This window comes from Lutjanus erythropterus, chromosome 18 (assembly GCF_056507025.1).
Source record: "Lutjanus erythropterus isolate fLutEry1 chromosome 18, fLutEry1.hap2, whole genome shotgun sequence".
Classification (NCBI taxonomy): Eukaryota; Metazoa; Chordata; class Actinopteri; order Lutjaniformes; family Lutjanidae; genus Lutjanus; species Lutjanus erythropterus.
Window position 1 is genome coordinate 25,055,060 of NC_139334.1, and position 17,135 is coordinate 25,072,194.

General features: G+C 39.1%; 1 protein-coding gene across 5 annotated transcripts in view; it reads right to left on the reverse strand.

Annotated features, from left to right (window-relative positions):
* The window catches only part of actn1 (actinin, alpha 1), a 91,478-nt gene that overhangs the window by 23,621 nt on the left and 50,722 nt on the right, over window positions 1–17,135 (reverse strand). For 3 of the 5 annotated variants that reach the window (XM_084742176.1, XM_084742174.1, XM_084742172.1), the window contains exons 6-8: window positions 14,761–14,839; window positions 13,319–13,400; window positions 9,989–10,074 (exon numbers count right to left, since the gene is read on the reverse strand). In XM_084742176.1, coding sequence (XP_084598302.1) covers window positions 9,989–10,074; window positions 13,319–13,400; window positions 14,761–14,839 — 247 coding nt within the window. Of the gene's footprint in view, window positions 1–7,472; window positions 7,559–9,988; window positions 10,075–13,318; window positions 13,401–14,760; window positions 14,840–17,135 lie in introns of all 5 variants that reach the window. The other 2 variants (XM_084742175.1, XM_084742173.1) reach the window with 1 other exon arrangement.

A 17,135-nucleotide genomic window follows, 5' to 3' on the forward strand; every position in this document is an offset into this window, starting at 1 on the left:
TCTTCTTATCTTAATTTAAGACTTGGTTGACAGACACTGAGCCAAACTGCATATTAAGTAGTGCCATCAATAATACTTACATGCTACTTACACACTGATCCAATAGAATTAACAATCTGATAATAACGTATATAATAATCAATCAGTCATGGGGCCTTTTTCAGCAGAGCATGTACTCTTACTTTTGATACTTTAAGTACATTTTGCTGCTAATACTTACTAGAAGTAGAAAATCGAATGTACAGCATCTACTTATCATGGATCATTTTTACATTCACATTTATTTCTGCCATTTAATCCGTCTCCGCTGCCTACACACGCACTCCAAGATTTCCCAAATGAGTCATTTTGGGGAATGAAGCAATGGATCAGCAACAATACTGCAAGCGTGTGGAGACAGGAGAGCCCCTGTGCGATGTTATCTCTCCGTCTGTCTGTCTGGACCTGTGTGCTGCTCTGCGAATGTCACCTGAAGATCACCTGAGATTATTAATCTAATGTCTGTTTCCAGCAGAAGGGACTCTGGAGAGCGACAGTGACGACTCAGAGAGCTTTAACAAGGACGTCCCATCATACTGAACCTGTCATCAGGTGTGGGGGCACCTTCCTCTCTGCAGCACTGTCTTTTTATAGAACAGCAGGTACAGTACGGTGTGTTATTTTAGCCTCTCAACCTACATACAGACAGCAGGGAGATGGAGAGCTCCTGTGGGAGTAAAAACAGCCCAGTGGGGAAAAAAAGAAGGGCTCATCCATGACACAACACTTCCTCAACTTGCCCTGTCAGTCTTCATCTCTGGACTGGCAATGCATGAGAGAGGCAGTTTCCATGACAACATGTAGTCAGTTAACCCGTCGGGTTCAAGATGTGTAAATGTGGTCAGGAAAACAAGAGGAAATGTCGAGAGAAATGTAAGCAACATGCACAAAGTGTGGAAGATATGCAGAAATGCAACAACAAAAACATTTTCACCTCTAAACCTCTTACATAGTTTCATTTAAATTACTTTTTTTGTGGCTCAAAGATGTAAAACTCCCCAATATTTCAGAAAAAAACTTCTGCCTAACTATAAACGAAACACATTAATCATCTCACAACCTCTCTGATTTTTCTTCTAACCCTTTCAGGGGTCCTGGTTACATAAAACCACTTTGGTTTTAAGTTTGACCTTAAATTTTCATCTAAGGATGCTTTAAAAATGAGTTGCAGAAAACCATGATTACGTGGTTTTCTGCAACTCTTTTTTTTTTTATTTCCCCGGGGGCCACTTTTTCAAAATGACAGGAGACCAGGGGCCAGTTAATAAACAAACATTACTTATGACACTATTTATCAGATAAAATGAATACACATGAAAAGGACCATTTTCAAATTAGCTAACTTTTTTGGTGCAAGGGTCAACAGATAAATCAGATATTTTACTGCATTTAATAAGTGCAGCTGCACTTTAGCTGTAAATGTTTTGGTGATTTTAAAGAGTTTATACAACATTTTATAAACTGCTCCTTCCAAGGACAGAAGGACGAGCGCTCTCAGTAAAATAAACATTTATGGGATCAGAATTGTCCTCATCTCTCTCTTCTGTGCAACTTTTGCTCGTCTTGAGCTCTCAGTCATCTTCCCCTGCAGATCTCACCGTCTGATCCTCCTGCACTTTGCACAGCCTGAACAGCCTTATCTCTTACTGACAGTCTGATTTATCCTGTCACACAAAAATGAGGTACCTGTCCTTTTCCGAAAAAAATCAGTTTATTTTCACTGTGAATTAGAAAGTGGAGGGAGAGCCACTCACAAGTTGAGTAGCGCTGCCATAACGATTTCTTTTAGGATGCTTTGCTCTAAGCTAATAAAGTATTTCATTGTAGGCTGCTTGCAGCTCCTTAGTGACCATATTTACTCAAAAAAAAGTTCACAGTTACTGTAACAGTCCCTTAAAAATTAAATATTTGGTCATAAGACAATACCTGCATTTATGGTGACTGACGAGGAACACACATTTTTTGGGACAGGAAACTATGAGCCACGCTAGCAGCTTGTTAGCGAGTGTAAATTTGATGTTAGCACTGGCAACTCTGTAGCTAGCTAGCCTAACGTTAACTCTGTCTCGCATATTAATGTTAGCTATATCGTTTTTAGAGCTGCAACAATTAAATCATTATTAACTGATTATTAAATTCATTGCCAACTATTTTGAAAACCGATTAATTGTTTTTTTTTTTTAAGAAAAATGTCAAAATTCTGACTCCAGCATCCTAAAAGTTAATATTGTCTGGTTTCTTTGCTCCTCTATGACAGTAAATTGAATATTATTGGGCTGTGAGTGAAACACGACATATGAGGACGTCATCTTGGGCTTTGGGAAACACTGATTGACATTTTTTCACCATGTTCTGACATTTTAAAACAAACAGCTATTAATCGATTAATTAAGAAAATAATCAACAGATTAATCAACTGTGAAAATAATTGTTTGTTGCAGCCCTAATCGTTTTATTGAAACTCAACAGTTTGTGTCGGCTCCTGTCAATATTTGGCTCCTTTCTTTCTGTAATATTTTAATACTGTTTCATCCATCTGTGGTTCATTTCTTGCATGATTTTGTCCATGACCAACATTCAGTTGGAAAGAAAAGTTTTTATTTTAGTGCTGAGGGTAAAGTGCCTCAGTTGATATTAAAAATGAAAGAAATCCATCTGTGACCGTCATGAATCAACCCAAACAGCACCGTTATCGATTTCCAATAGCTGAATTTATGGTGATTGAAGAGGAGGAGGAGACGCCAAGACACTTTTTCAGGACAGACAAAAATCAGTGGAAACTATGAGCTTGGCTCCTTTCAATCATAAGTAATATTTTCAGACCTTTTTCATTCATCTATGGTTCATTTAACGACAAGATTTCTAGCATTATTTTATCAGTTAGCTACTTCCTGCCACATCTTCTGCTTGTGAAGCGCACATGTGCTGCTTTCTGACCAACATTAAGTCGGAAATAAAAGTTTCCAGCAGTGTTTTAGAGAGTTGAAGGTAAAGTGCATGAGATAATATAAAAAATTGAAGAATCCATCTGCGACAATCATGAATCAAACCAAACCCTGGTCATCGATTTCCCCTCTAAAAGGCTTGACATGGTAATGAGTTGATTTAAGAGGCAGCGTAACCTCACAGCAGTGTCCTTTTAGAGAGCACAGACACACAAAGACAGGCTCGAATCTCCCTCCCACCACATTTCATAGCTCAGAGACTGGCATCCCACTCAGGAGGACGGGCTTCCAGTCCTCTTTTGTCAGAAGATCACGGGGGAAACTTGGCTCGGTCGGAGACATGCTCCGGCAGCGGGGGGGCAGCAGGCGAGCTGCCTTAAAAGGAGAGCCAGGATGTGCAGGTCGCGCTTCTGTGAGCAAAATGTGTGCACGCTGGGCCTGTTTACCCAGAGCGCTGACAGCCAGGGCGGCTTTTATGAATTACTTTGTCCTGACATCAGAGGTAACAGAGAGGGGACGCTGGAAGGATTGATCAAGGCAAAAACTATCCAGCTGTTGATCTATGAGGTCAACGAGGACGTAGCTCCAGTTTGATTCTCTCATGTATCACCATAAAGATTTAATCACAGAACTCACTGATGATCTTTAAAAAACTCGAAATGTCTACATCAAGATGATCAAAATACATAATTGATCACTGTGTTGCTTGTAAATTCTGCTTATATTTGAAATATTTTAATCTTGTCCTTTTAATATCTTGGTTTCCTATCTCCACGTTTTCTGCATATGATAAACTCTAAAATCGTGGTTTATTTTTCTGAATTTCTTTTTTGACCAAATTGCATTTATACCATATTTTTCTGTGTTTTTAATTTGGGAAACATCTTGTAACTCTGGTTTTAAAGGCACTATATAAATAAAGACTAACATCATTATTATTATTATGATGTATGTATGGTACCTTTAAGTGTATTTACTGTATATGTACAAATGTGTTATGTCTGTGGTAAAAGTTTGTAATAGCCTTTTAACAACATATTAAGTTCTGTCTGCTGCACAATAAATAAACTTCTTTATATCCATCTTCTCAAATAAAGATGGTAGACAGGAGGTCAAGTCTCCTGGCTTGGTCTGTATGAAGCAGCAACAAAATAAAAAAGTTATATTCTCATGTATATTTATCCAGGGCTGTGATTTAAATGCCTGAGGGCTTAAACTCCATCCTCATACAATTTTCTGGGGGAAAAAAAATTTCGTTTTTATGTAGTTTCCTGAAATAACTGCTTGAAGAATGAATGTGTTAGCTAACAGGTCGTATTTGTGTCCACCTGCCAGATTTAAGTCCAATATTTATTCTCTTTTTAGTTCATAACAACACCTGATGGAAATATCCGGCTCTTTAGCTGCTAAACACTCAACTATGTTACCCAGCTATGAAGCTACGAGTCCAACATTCACTCTCTTTTAGCTCTGGTTTTGGTCTCCACCAACCACTAAGAGAAATAACTGTCTTTCATGCCGGGGCTCAAAGCTTTCTCCACAGCAGAGGATATCTAATCCTGGTGGAAAACAGTAAATCTCTTTACTTTATTTTAACTAATTCATTGTATATCCCCCTAAAAACAGACAAATGTCAAGAAATTTAGTGTTAAAATACCAGAATCAGCTTAAAAACCGCCAACATGTGGAAAATATTTGTAATTATAGAGTATAAAGCTCATTAAACCATCCCGTAATCCCAGAAATATCACCAAGGACGTGATCTCAGTGACTTCAACGTTATCTGCTATTACAAGGAAGGAGATATGTAATCTCTGACTACCTTTGCTTGGCTCAGGGAACACAGTTACATTTTATAACACAGATTTATCATTTTTATGATGCAACACAGACAACATTTTGTGATCCAGATGGACAGAAAAGTCTTCAGAACATCAGATATTTAACTTTGGACTGTAAAGAAGATACATAAGAGGCACAAACTGGAGCTAACACCGACCCTCTCTGTGTACAGTTTAAGCGAGGAGAAGCTGGAGTGATGCTGCCCTGGAGGGTGCACTCACTCTGAGGTGTCAGACAGGAAGAGTAAGTGTTTCTGTGTGAAATCAGTGCCAGTGCTGTTAAAACTGTGAGCCAGACAGCCAGCAGTGGTTTCCGGACTCCTCGGGAGGTTCAGGAGCTCCATTAAGCAGTGGATCCTAATAAAGATTTTAAGTACAGGAGACTTAGCGGATATCCTGTGTGTGTGTGTGATAAGTCTCCGTTATTCTCTGCAGAGAGTCTGGCGTGTCTTTGGCATAACGTATTCCTCTGAGGGTGTAAGAATGTTATGTTGGCAGGGAGGAGAAAGGTTGACTTCTTTATCAGGGATCAATACGCCGCTGAAAGATGGCAGATAAGGAGGTTCGGAATGACTGAGGGTTCTGGTTCCCACCGGGGCCGCCCACAATAAAAAATGTACGAAGTCATAACACTGCGAGGCAAATAAAAAGAAAGAGTTCACCAGGTCTGTTTGGAGATGAGACGTCAGCATGTAAATATGTGTTTGTTGGGCTGCTTAAGGTTTTAAAAACAGGTTACATACACCAACTGAATAAAAACACTAAATTAACACACAATTTTTTCTTTGACTTACTATCTTGCACATTAAAATATTCTTTTACTTCATGCTGAGAACTTTGGCACATTCCCTAGTGAATACTCTGCACATTCTTGCAAAAAATCTTTCACTGACATAATATATTGTACATTTTTTTTTTAAAATATGCTTAACCTGCATTAACAGATTCTTGGCCACATGTAAATTAACATGTCTTCATACCTAAACAACAGAATAGGCTGATTGCCAATGAAACCTCAGTCTTGTTTTTCTGGTGAAGATGGGCTGCTGTAAACACAGCATTTATATATTATACTTTATAAAGTTGATATTGTGAGCTAACAGTCACTTATTGACACATCCAGCAGTTATGGAGCAACATTTCCACTCATTTGGAATTATATTTGTGTCCACCTGCCACATGTAGGTCCAATATTCACTCTCTATTAGCTCTGTTTTTGGTCTCCACCAACTAACGAGAGAATTAACTGCCTCTTTTGCTGCTACATTTTAAATTCTGTCGACCAGCTGGTGGCAGGTGGTGTACAATGGGTATATTTGAGCTTTTTTGCTGAAAACAGGTTTGCACTGATGCTGGAAACAAGAATACAAGAGTGGCGAGAGTGCACCAAAATAGTTACCATAAACGGGAGAACCGTGAAACCAGAAGGGCCTACCGACTGATCCGTCAGCCCATTATTCTGCAACGCCTAAAGTAAAAAAAAATGTCCTTTTTTTCCCACTGGTCCACTCTCCCGAAAATAAGGGCCCATTGCTCCAAAAATACACGAACTCAGTACAGTTGTTAGTTCACTGACTGCTGGCCCTGTCCATGGTGCCGAATCAGCAAGGCTTTTGCCCTAAATAGCCCAAGTTTTCAGCCTCACACCAAACAATTTTACTAATGCAGACAAATTCCAAATGTTGGAAATAAAAATGTAAGGGAGCGTTTTACCTTAGTTACATTAAAACACATCGAGTTGTCAGATGTGGGCTGATTAAAAACTCATTCGGAACTGTTCCAAAAAAATCAGACATGTTAGATATTAATTATCATTACACAGTTTTGTTATTATTCTGATTGGTCGATTACAGCAGTCTATGATCTGTTAGTTCTGAATAACAGACTGTTGCTATAAATACGTTGCTCTGTATACTTTAAATTAATATTTAGTGTCAAATTATTGCTTTTTTTTGGTAAGTAGACGTGTAATAAGCAGGACAATGTACAGGACTGCATCACCCTGTCTGGGTTTATTTTGCGATAATTAATAATTTGCGATATTTTTTGGAGCGATGGACCCTCCGAGCAATCAGGATTCAGGATAATTGGCTTTCAGCCCAGTGGGACATTTTTTAGACTATTGGGGTTTCGAAAATAATGAGCCGCCAATCAAAAACAATGAGCTGAAAGATGCTAAAACTCTAATTATAGAGCGGCAAAGTCAGGTGACAAAGTCTCTGTGGGTTTATCACAACCCCTCTCACATCACACATACTCATATGATCCACGGTTAATATAAAAATATTGACTATTGTGTTATTAAAAACCAATACTCAGCACCAAAAATATGTGAAATAATTGTCGACTGTCAGTAGAATTGCTGATAAACGAAGAAAAATTAAATACAAACAACAGGAATCGCTCAACCTTTAAAAAATAAGTACCTCAGGTGTTGTATTGCCTGATATGGTCATTTTTGGTTTCATACAGTGTACACAGAGTCCAATTATGGTTCCACATGTAAGCAGCCAAAAAATGATTGTTGGCAAAAAGCAAATCATTAATTCTCTGCCAACCACTTTGGCAGGTATCCGGTTATTGTTTTGGAGATTTTCCTTTCTTTCTTTCTTTTTTTTTTTTATTTTTTGTTCATTTAATTTCTCACCTTCTGCTTGCCTGAGAACGCGTGGTAGTAACACGACACATAAGTCATGACGGCCTTCTCATCTGGCCTCAAGGTGCTAATGATATCTGCCCAGGGAACAGAGGAGGAGGGGAGAGAGGACAGAGAGGAGAAAAATGCACAAAAGTAAAAGAGTGCAGAGACAAAAGGGCCAGCAGGGGGCGTAATCACAAGAGGAGGCAACAGCGAGGGCACAAGTCGTCTCCAGTCTACCAACAGGTTGCATTAAAGACGGGTTCTCGTGGGTTAATTTTGCCTATAAAATATTAAGGTGGGAAGAGAGCTAACGAAGTGAAAATATAGTTTTAAACATTATTTTTTAAACTGTATTAATATGTATGTACAGTTTAAGCAGCTCAGACTCAACTCAACATGCAGTTATAATAAATTAAATATGGAATTCACACCTTGAAGCCAAGTGCCTCTAACAAAAATACAACCAGAGATTTGGTATCAAATATCTGCCAGTTACTGTAAAATATGGAGGATTAAACGAGTCAAACCGAGGCCAAAGTTACAATCCGATGATATCATTAATTTTTGAAGGAGGGATAACTATTTGAACTTTGCATTTCATCGTATTTTGTAACTAAACTTAGTCCAGATTAATTTAAAAACCAGCCATGCCTTGTCCCACTGCTCTGAGATTCTATGATGCAACCCAGAGTCCAGCTGTAGTTTCACACACCACACCTCTGCACTCTCTCCAGTTATAAACACAGACATTTTTGATGTGAGTTGCTTAAACACAGCTGTGTTGAAACTCTCTCTCTGCTGCTGGGCCTCTCACATGAACCTGGCTCTTATATAACTTCTGCTGCTTTGAGATGCTTCGCTTCCTCCCCTGACTGTCCAAGAGGAGCCACAGAGTTATGGTCAGAGTCAGGGCTACACTTCAAGGTGCAGACAAATTAAAGGAAAAACTGAAGTGCCTTACTTAACTTAAGATGCGGTTGACCACAAGTCTCCAGAACAGCTGCACTGCTCTTGTCATAGAGTTTCTGAATCACTGACATATGCAAAGATAAACGACATAACTGCTCCCTAAAAGTGAAGCAAAAACATCTCGATCGCCCCCTGGTGGCTGGTTGCAGTATAGGTCATAAATCCCCTCCATGTTAAACAGATGGGACATGGGCAAAAAATACAGTTACTTCTCTCAAAAGTAATTAAATTACTTTACCAATTACTGCATATAAAGTAATTAGTTTCTAGGGAATGTACTTTCAAGTGTCTGCTTTAATGAATACACTTAATGACCCAGTGAATGATTCAAAACAATTAATCAATTAAATAATCCTGTCACAATCTTGTCAGTTGAAAAATAGGTCCAAACATATTTTTCAGATCTTTCTTGTCACAATTATTTTCATTATTGATCAATCTGTTGATCATTTTTTCCATTAATCAATTAGTTGTTTGGTCCATAATGATAAGAAAATGTTGAAAAATGTCGATCCAGTCCAAGAGGACGTAAATGTCTTAGATATTCAGTTAACCGTCAGAGAAGCGTAAAGAAACCAGAAAATATTCACATTTAAGAAGCTGAAATCAGAGAATTTGGACCTTTTTTTCTTTAAAAAATACTCAAATTGTTTGATCGATTATCAAAACAGCTGCTGATTAAATAAATAATCGATTAATAATTGAGTATTCACTTAATTGTTGGCAACTCATGATGTATTTCTGCAAGTTTGGGTCCTGGGGAGACACTAAATTTCTGTTATGGGTCCTAAGATGAAATAGTTTGGGAATGCATGATTTACATTATTGCATCATCTTTATTCTTTATAGTTTCCTCTTTAATGTTTTCTGTACTGTAGCTGTCAAACTAACAGACAATCCTCCATTATCCAGCAGATAAAGTCTGATACAACACTTCTTTCTCGCAGGGAAACAAGGAAACAGACTCCCCACTTAAGCCAGACAGCTCGTATCCATTAAAATTAAAAGACAGCTTTCTGCTTGACTTTGAAGTGCCGGTTTTAATTTCATTCATTCTTCCACCCTCCATTTAAGCTGTCGCTCTCGAGGCTGAACACAACCATCCATTTAAACGGTTACATCTCCCCCGCCATGCCACACTTCAGGCTAATTTGTTTCCCTCCGTCAGCAACCGCCGCTTTCATCACAGACAATCATCCTCATTTATCAGACAAACTCCGCCGCACCTCCCACTCCGCTCGGCTCCTGCTCAGCGGAACAAAACCCTAATCAGGGGTAAGCGTGGCGGCCTGCGGCGCCGTGGCAACGAGGTAGACTGGAGAGGCGCTTGTGCTCGCTGCCTCTAAGAACAAGTGGTGTTTGTCGTCCCATCATGCATTTGGTGGCGTGAACCATGCGGAAAGTGAAGGAGAGTGACCCCTGCAGGGGGGCGTGGTGCACTGCAGAAAGAGAAGGGCACTGTTAGGAGAAACACGACAGGGAGGAGAGGGGTGAGGAAGAGGAGGAGGAGGAGGAGGAAGGAGGAGGAGGAGGAGATGCTGCATCCAGGATACCTTCTGGGCGCCTGAGAAGGCGTGGTAGAAGCTAGAGACGTAGGTCATGATCGCCTTCTCGTCCGGACGGGCAGTGCCCACAATATCTGCGGGGGCGGGAGAGAGGAGGTCAGGGCGGGGGGTGAGGGTGGATCGGGAAGGGGGAGGGGGGGGAGTTAAGGTTGTTAAACAGAGCGCAGATAAATGAAGACACAGGAAGTAGAGCCGGGATTCAGCTCTTCACATAAACAATATCCAGAGTGGAAAGAAAAACATGCTGTGTCACTGTCCAGATGTGCCGAACAGGGACGACTTGATTTAAAGTCTGCAGTCTCTCTTAAAGGGACAGTTCACCCCAAAATCAATAATGCATATTTTTCCACTTACCTGTAGTGCTATTCATCCATCTAGTTTGTTTTGGCGTGAGTTGCAGAGCTTTGGAGATATCAGCTGTAGAGATGTCTGCCTTCTCTTCAGTATAATGGAACTAGATGACACTCAGCTTTGGTGAAAAACTCAACAGGGACGCCTCCTTCCAGAAATCATGACCCAGTTACTCAATAACATTTTACACCAAAAGTAGCATGTATATGCAAGTTTTTTAAATGTGGATAAGCTTCAACTTATATCTGTGCAGGACAGCAGAGAGAGATGTTTCTAAAAGTCTCTGTGTGTTTAGCTCTCACTACTTTTGTAGCTTCTAACTGAATCTCTGTGGTTTGAAGTGTAGTGTCCGTCCCGGTCTTGAAGTTTATCTGGTTATTTCCTGTTTTATTTTGCAGTCCTGGTCCTGCCTCGTGTGTCTTCACTTCCCGTCTTTGTCCTTTTCCCGCCCCTTTTGATTACCATTTGTTTCACCTGTGTCTGATTAGTTCTTTGTCTATTTAGTCCTTTAGTTTCTGTTTCCACATCAGTTCATTGTCCTCTGTTTCTGACCTTTGTTCTGTTTGTTGGACTTTGGATTTATTTTCTTCTTCTTTTTTTTTTTTTAATTTTGTTCCTTGTTTGATTTATTTGTTTTTTTGTACTCTAGTTTGGCATGCCGCCCTTTCAAGCAAGCTTTTTGTATACTGTTTCTTATTAAAACACATTCTGAACTATTTCTGCCTCACCCTGCATACATTTTTGGGTCCAGCATCTCATTTAATTTTACACATTTTGACAGTTTCTCTCCTGAGTCCCTTTTCTCTTTCAGGTATTTACCTTATCCATAGTTAAGTTACTGCTGATTAAAACAACATTTCATGATTTTGCTACTTTATATGAAAAGCTTTTAGAAAAAAACAATAATGGGGGACTATTATTGAAAAGAATTATATAAAATAAAGTGTTTATCCACTGTTGAGACACACTAAAGGCAGGCACTTCATCAGTTAAAGGCGTTTCCTCAGGCGTTTGCAAATTCTGCTGTGCTGGGCTGCCACACTGAGTCAAACCAAGCAGGACATGTGTGAGAAAAGGGTCACAAGCTTCCATTCCTTCTGCCAAAAAGGAGCAAACATTAGCGTGTCCAACCGGAGGTCACATTTACATCATTGCCAATCAGAGCTGGAACTGATAAATACTCATGTTTACTGCAGAGCTGACACGGAACTGAATGCCGATTGTACCCTTTCCCATTAAAGACAAAAGCCAAAAGTTTGTGGGTTTTTTATTCTGTGTAAAAGAAATTCAAGATAATCCCCAGACTTTGTTGTGAGCAGTTTCACATAAAACTATTTTCTACCTACCAAACTACACCCACCATCATGTCACTCAGAAAACTATGCAGAAGGAAGTGTGCATCCACTCAGAGGCTTGTGCTTCTGACAACATGGGATCTTAAACATTAATGGCGTCCGGGCGGGTTTAGTTTGGTAGACAGAAAATAGTTCCTACACGAAACTGCTGTCTGTGGATTATCTTGAGTAACTGGGTCAGGATTTCTGGAAAGAGACACTGCTGTTGAGTTTTTCAGGTGTATTTTTATGGCGCTTTGAGCTCCACAAGCTGAGTGCATCTAGTTCCATTATATTCAAGAGAGCGCAGACATCTCTACGGCTCTCCCAAACTCTGCAGCTCACACTTAAACTATCTAGATGGATAAATAGCACTATGGGTAAGAGGGAAAATATGTGAACTGTCCCTTTAAACAGAGAAACACAGATGTTATAACTGCAGCACTGAGCGAACAGAAACATCTAACAGCTCTGATATATTTACAGAGCGAGAACTGCATATTTACATTAAATAGAAACAAGAATGTGTGTGTGTGTGTGTGTGTGTGTGTGTGTGTGTCCCTCTGTGTTCACAGCTGCGTGTGTGAGGCCAAAATATACTCTCTCAGAGAAATTAGTGCCCAGAGATCAATAAACAGGTTATAAAAAAACAAGTGGTGGAAAAGGGAGAGTCCATCTATCATCTGTCTGCAGGAGTCTCATGCTGCTGTTCAGAACTTCATTAAGATTTTTGGCCATTTTTGTTTCTCCTGTTGTCTCTTTTCTTACAGGGATTCAGGGTTTGGATTATTTGAAGCGGGGTTGGATCGATAGTCAGTGTTTTACCTACAATAGATGGTAGTCGAGACAATGCCAGTTTGGAAAAGCAGCAGAGGTACGAGTCGTTATATGAGCCAAATATCACTTTCTTCAAACCAACCAAACTCCACTGGCAAAATCAATCATTTTACCTCACAGAACACGGGAGTTGGTCCCCTGCTGCCTCGATTAGTTAGTTAGTTTGTGCTATTTTGTGAATCAAAACAAACCTTTTAAAACACAGAAGTCACACAATAACACAAATAAAGTAACTGATGGAGGCGGTGACAGACCAGCAACTCTCATGTTCTGCAAAATAAAATGTTTTTGCTAAAGGAGTCTGGCTGGTTTGGAGAGAGCAATGTTTGGCTATTAATTGGCAGCCTCACGTCAGAAAAGGCTACCTGGCAGCAAGGTAAAGAAGTGAAAATATTCTAAGTATAGCGTACACTTAAACTTTGCTCCTGACCCTGTCCACAGCACTACATTCAAAACTATCCCTTTAACTCTCAACGCTGCCCACAGAGGTAATTCAGCATTAAATCTGTAAAGTGATGTAAGTAGGAATGTGAGGAATGTGAAAGTTGAAGCTGTGCCCGTGTTCACACCGGGCTAATCTCTGCAGGAAAACAGGCACAGCTGTCAGATTGTGAGTTTCTGTAAGTTATAAACATTTTGGTGCAGCAGAACCTCTGAATGTCCTGAGAGGAACTTTCCATCACTTTCAGTCTTTTGAACAGCACTTCTGAGAGAGTATATTTTGGTCTCTGAGCACAGGAAAAAGTCTGTCCTCCTCATCATCATCATTTTACAGTTCTCCTCCCGGCCAGCTCACCTTCTGCGTCCAACATCTTGGGGATGTCCAGGTACTTCTCCGCCACGTCGAAGGCTGTGTTCAGGTTGGTCATCGGGTCGTCCTGTCAGCAGCGGATACAGCAGATCATCAACACCTTCACACTTAAGACTGTTTCTAAAGAGCAAACATTTCACCATGTACCAATATCAGGATAAAATCCAATGACCACTTTTATTAGATTTTATTTAAGGAAAGCAGAGGCGCTTTTAAGCTGAAAGGACAAACTAATTTTATACAAACAAAACATGCTGGAAACAGAGATTTATTATTTTTATTTTTAACAGATTTATTTTTTAATAAAGGGCATTATTTTCAAGTTGTTCTTCTTTGTTTTTAATATTGCAATAAATATAATATCACAGACATTTTATTGTATTATTGTACCTTTAGTTTTTGGTATTGTTATATCCCTACATTTTACAGTAGCACAATAACTATTTGAAAAACTGTCATAGAGATGAAAAGACATCTTAACAAGTTAGCATTTAGAAAGGTGAAACTCTTTTTTCAAAGTAAAGTGCTGTTTACCCAAATAATCCTATCATGATTTAAGCAGAGATTATTTAATACATTTGTCAAACTACCTGTTTAATTTAAAAAAAATCAAATTTACAACCAATATGATAGTATAGCTAAAACAAATGATGATTAAACAGTTGGTTGATCAACAGAAAGTCAATCTGCAACTATTTTATTAGTAATTTTTCCCGCAAAAAATAAATAAATATCGATTTCATTTGCTGCTTGTCTTTGTTTTACGAGTGTAACTGAATGTTTTGGGGTAGGACTTTTTATATATACATTTTTATTTTTTTAACCACACAATCAATGAATAAATGAGGAAAGAAATGGCAGATTAATTGAAAAGGAAAACAGGGCAGCACATGCTTTTGACAAAATCTGACTAAAAGGCACTTGTGCAACTACAAATTGAAAACATAAGATATAATTTTCCAGTCTTTTATCATTATTTACCATTTATCAAAATGATTTCTTTGGTTTTGTTAATTAAAGCACTGTTTCTCTATCCTTTGCTGCTTGAAAAGAGTAGCACAAACTAACCTTTCAAAATAAAAGCACAAGTTCTCTTTAAAACTTTAAACTTTAATCAACATATTAATGACTTACAGTGTGTTGTTTGTCTATTTTGCTACCAGATAGTGTATGTGGTGTTATTTAGTGGGACTTTATGGTCTGACAATAAGATTTTTAAACATCTTTGTGAACTCAGCATGTCTCAGCAGGAAACTCCAACTTGTCACAAAGTCACAAGGACATAAAGCGGCTGTTTTACTGATCATAAGAGCTGAAAAGTCAACTTCTCATCTCCTTTTACTTTGTCATTGTCTTGATTTTGCATTTGAAATGTGGTGAACTGCCGGGTTTCATGTTACATGTTTCTCACATTAATGTCTTCTCACCTTGCGCAGTTTTCCGTAGTCAATGAGCTCTGGACGGTGTCGATGAATGAGTGCACAGAAACCCAAACCATCTTTCCAGCTGGAACACACGGACAGAGAGAGGAATATATTAGTATCGGCGATGAGGGTGAGAGTGAGGTGAAACAGAACGAGCCGAGGGAGTCTGACTTTAATCTTTGATCGAGATCTTTCCCCTCCGTCTGTCTCCCTAATTAGCTTCATGAAACACACCCACGTCCTCCTGGCAGCACGTGGTGTGTTACTGTAACACAGCAGGAATCTGACCACGATCAGGATGATAGCTTATCTAACCACCACATAGTCCAAGTCTCCAACTAAAGTTCAGCCTCTGAAGTTTGAGAATCTACTTATTTTTGATGGTTTGTCATAATGTGAGGTCAAATTATTAAATTCAGTGATATTATCTTAGATTTATTTATTTTATTTCAGGAAAAAAAATACAGTTATAAGACAAACTATGAGATTTAATGTTGAGATTTGATGTTAAAAGAGACAAATTTGCAGAGCGTGCTGGAACAAACTCAATCTACAGTCAGATGATGTCAAAGTAAAACACTGTTTTAGTCTCTGAAGAAGAGAGACTGACCCATCAGATTATTTCCAAGGACCGTGAAACAAATGTAAATTGTAGCCGTTCGGCTTTTGAGGTCCAGATTCTGGAACGTGTTCAGAGAGACAGAAATTCCTGCTTCGTCACTTTTGTACACTGAACAGACGTGGTATTTTGGTGCTGGTTTGCTTTCATTTTCCAGAGTAATTTTCTTGGCAAGTGGTCTCACTGTGACTTACTGACTTACAGATGTGGTTCAGTTTTTACAGAACGCCGGAGCTCCGAACGCGAGACAAGCTGCGACGAAATATCTAGTTTTCATTAAGCCATGCAAGTTTATTCATATGGTTTAGTTCCTATATTTACAACCTTTTTACCCTGTAAATGTTGGAGATAAATGCCACTTTTAGCATTTAGCATTTTAGCAGTCCTTTTCAGTCCGAAAGCATTTCTTACTGCTGTTACTGTTGTGATGCTGTGGTAAAGACAATGGGTGTTGTGCTCAAATCTGCTTCCCTGTCGGTACGTGTTTGACCTCACCTCACTCCCTCAACCATGGAGGCCATCGCCATGGAAACACTAAGTGATGGGAAAACACAGGCTTCAACACAACACCTGATCGCTCTCCGTTTTCTCAGAGTCAGAGCCAAGCTCAGGGTTCTGTAACCTTCACGATCAAAAGACAAGGAAAAGGGAAAAAAAAATCTGTCTGGAGCTGCAACTATTAAATCCTCTCTTTTCCTTTGAATTCATAGCTAATTCATGGAGACTCAAGATGCCAATGTCAAAATTTAGAGAAAAAGGCACTGAGCCATAGACGTAGGCCATGGCGCAGTTTGCCATATTTTTGCAGTTTGCAAATGTAAAAAAAAAAATAGCTTAGATGACTCAAAATTTCCAGGCAACGTACTGCAACAGATTTTTGAGTTTTGAGCCCAACTCAAACTCAAACTCTTACGTTCTGAAGTAAACTTTAAAAAGTTCTGCTGACCTATAATCTTTAGTTGAGATTACTTACCATTCCTCTTTAGATTAACTTGAATCTCTGACTTTTGGAAACTCAAAAAAAAAAAAAGTACTTCAAAATTTGTTCACAGTGAAATAAAAGTCACATAGTTTATAACTGAGATGAGTCTTCATGTATTTTGCACCTCCTTTAATTGCATTTATCACATGGACGTTTCTTTTTTTTAAAATCTGTGTTAAGCACACTGAATTGCCTTTGTGTATGAAATACTTGATATACTTAGTAACTTGCTTGCTATTTGATGACTCAACCATTTTTCTCCAGACTCACTTACTGCTCCTTTAAACACAAGTTTCCATCTGCAGAAATGTCGGTAAAAACACACTTATACAAAAGACACAGCACTTAAATGTGCAAAGCTGCTATATTTAAATGGGACACAAAGTTCAAGAACATTACAGTTAAGTTCTGCTTTGAAATCAATGTTTATGTGTCTATTTATCTGGAAGACATATTTTTAGTTCGGCCTTCTGCGGCTCATTGATTCATGGCCTTGATGCTGAAAGCAGACGGTCTGTAAATGCAGCATGATGAGATGCTGCAGTGTGATCTCAGTCTCAATTTGGACGAGCTCTTCAGGATTTACTGGTGCTCTCTGCTCGCATGGTAACAAATTAGTGAGATGGGTTATTTGAATGTATTACTCGCCATAAAAGAAGAGAGGGAGAGAGAGAGAGAGGGGCTTTTATGAGGCGACTACCTGAAGCAGCAGCATGTGTGAGTGCCTCTCATCTCCTGACTGAGGAGCTGTGCTGCTATCATCTCTCACAGAGAGAG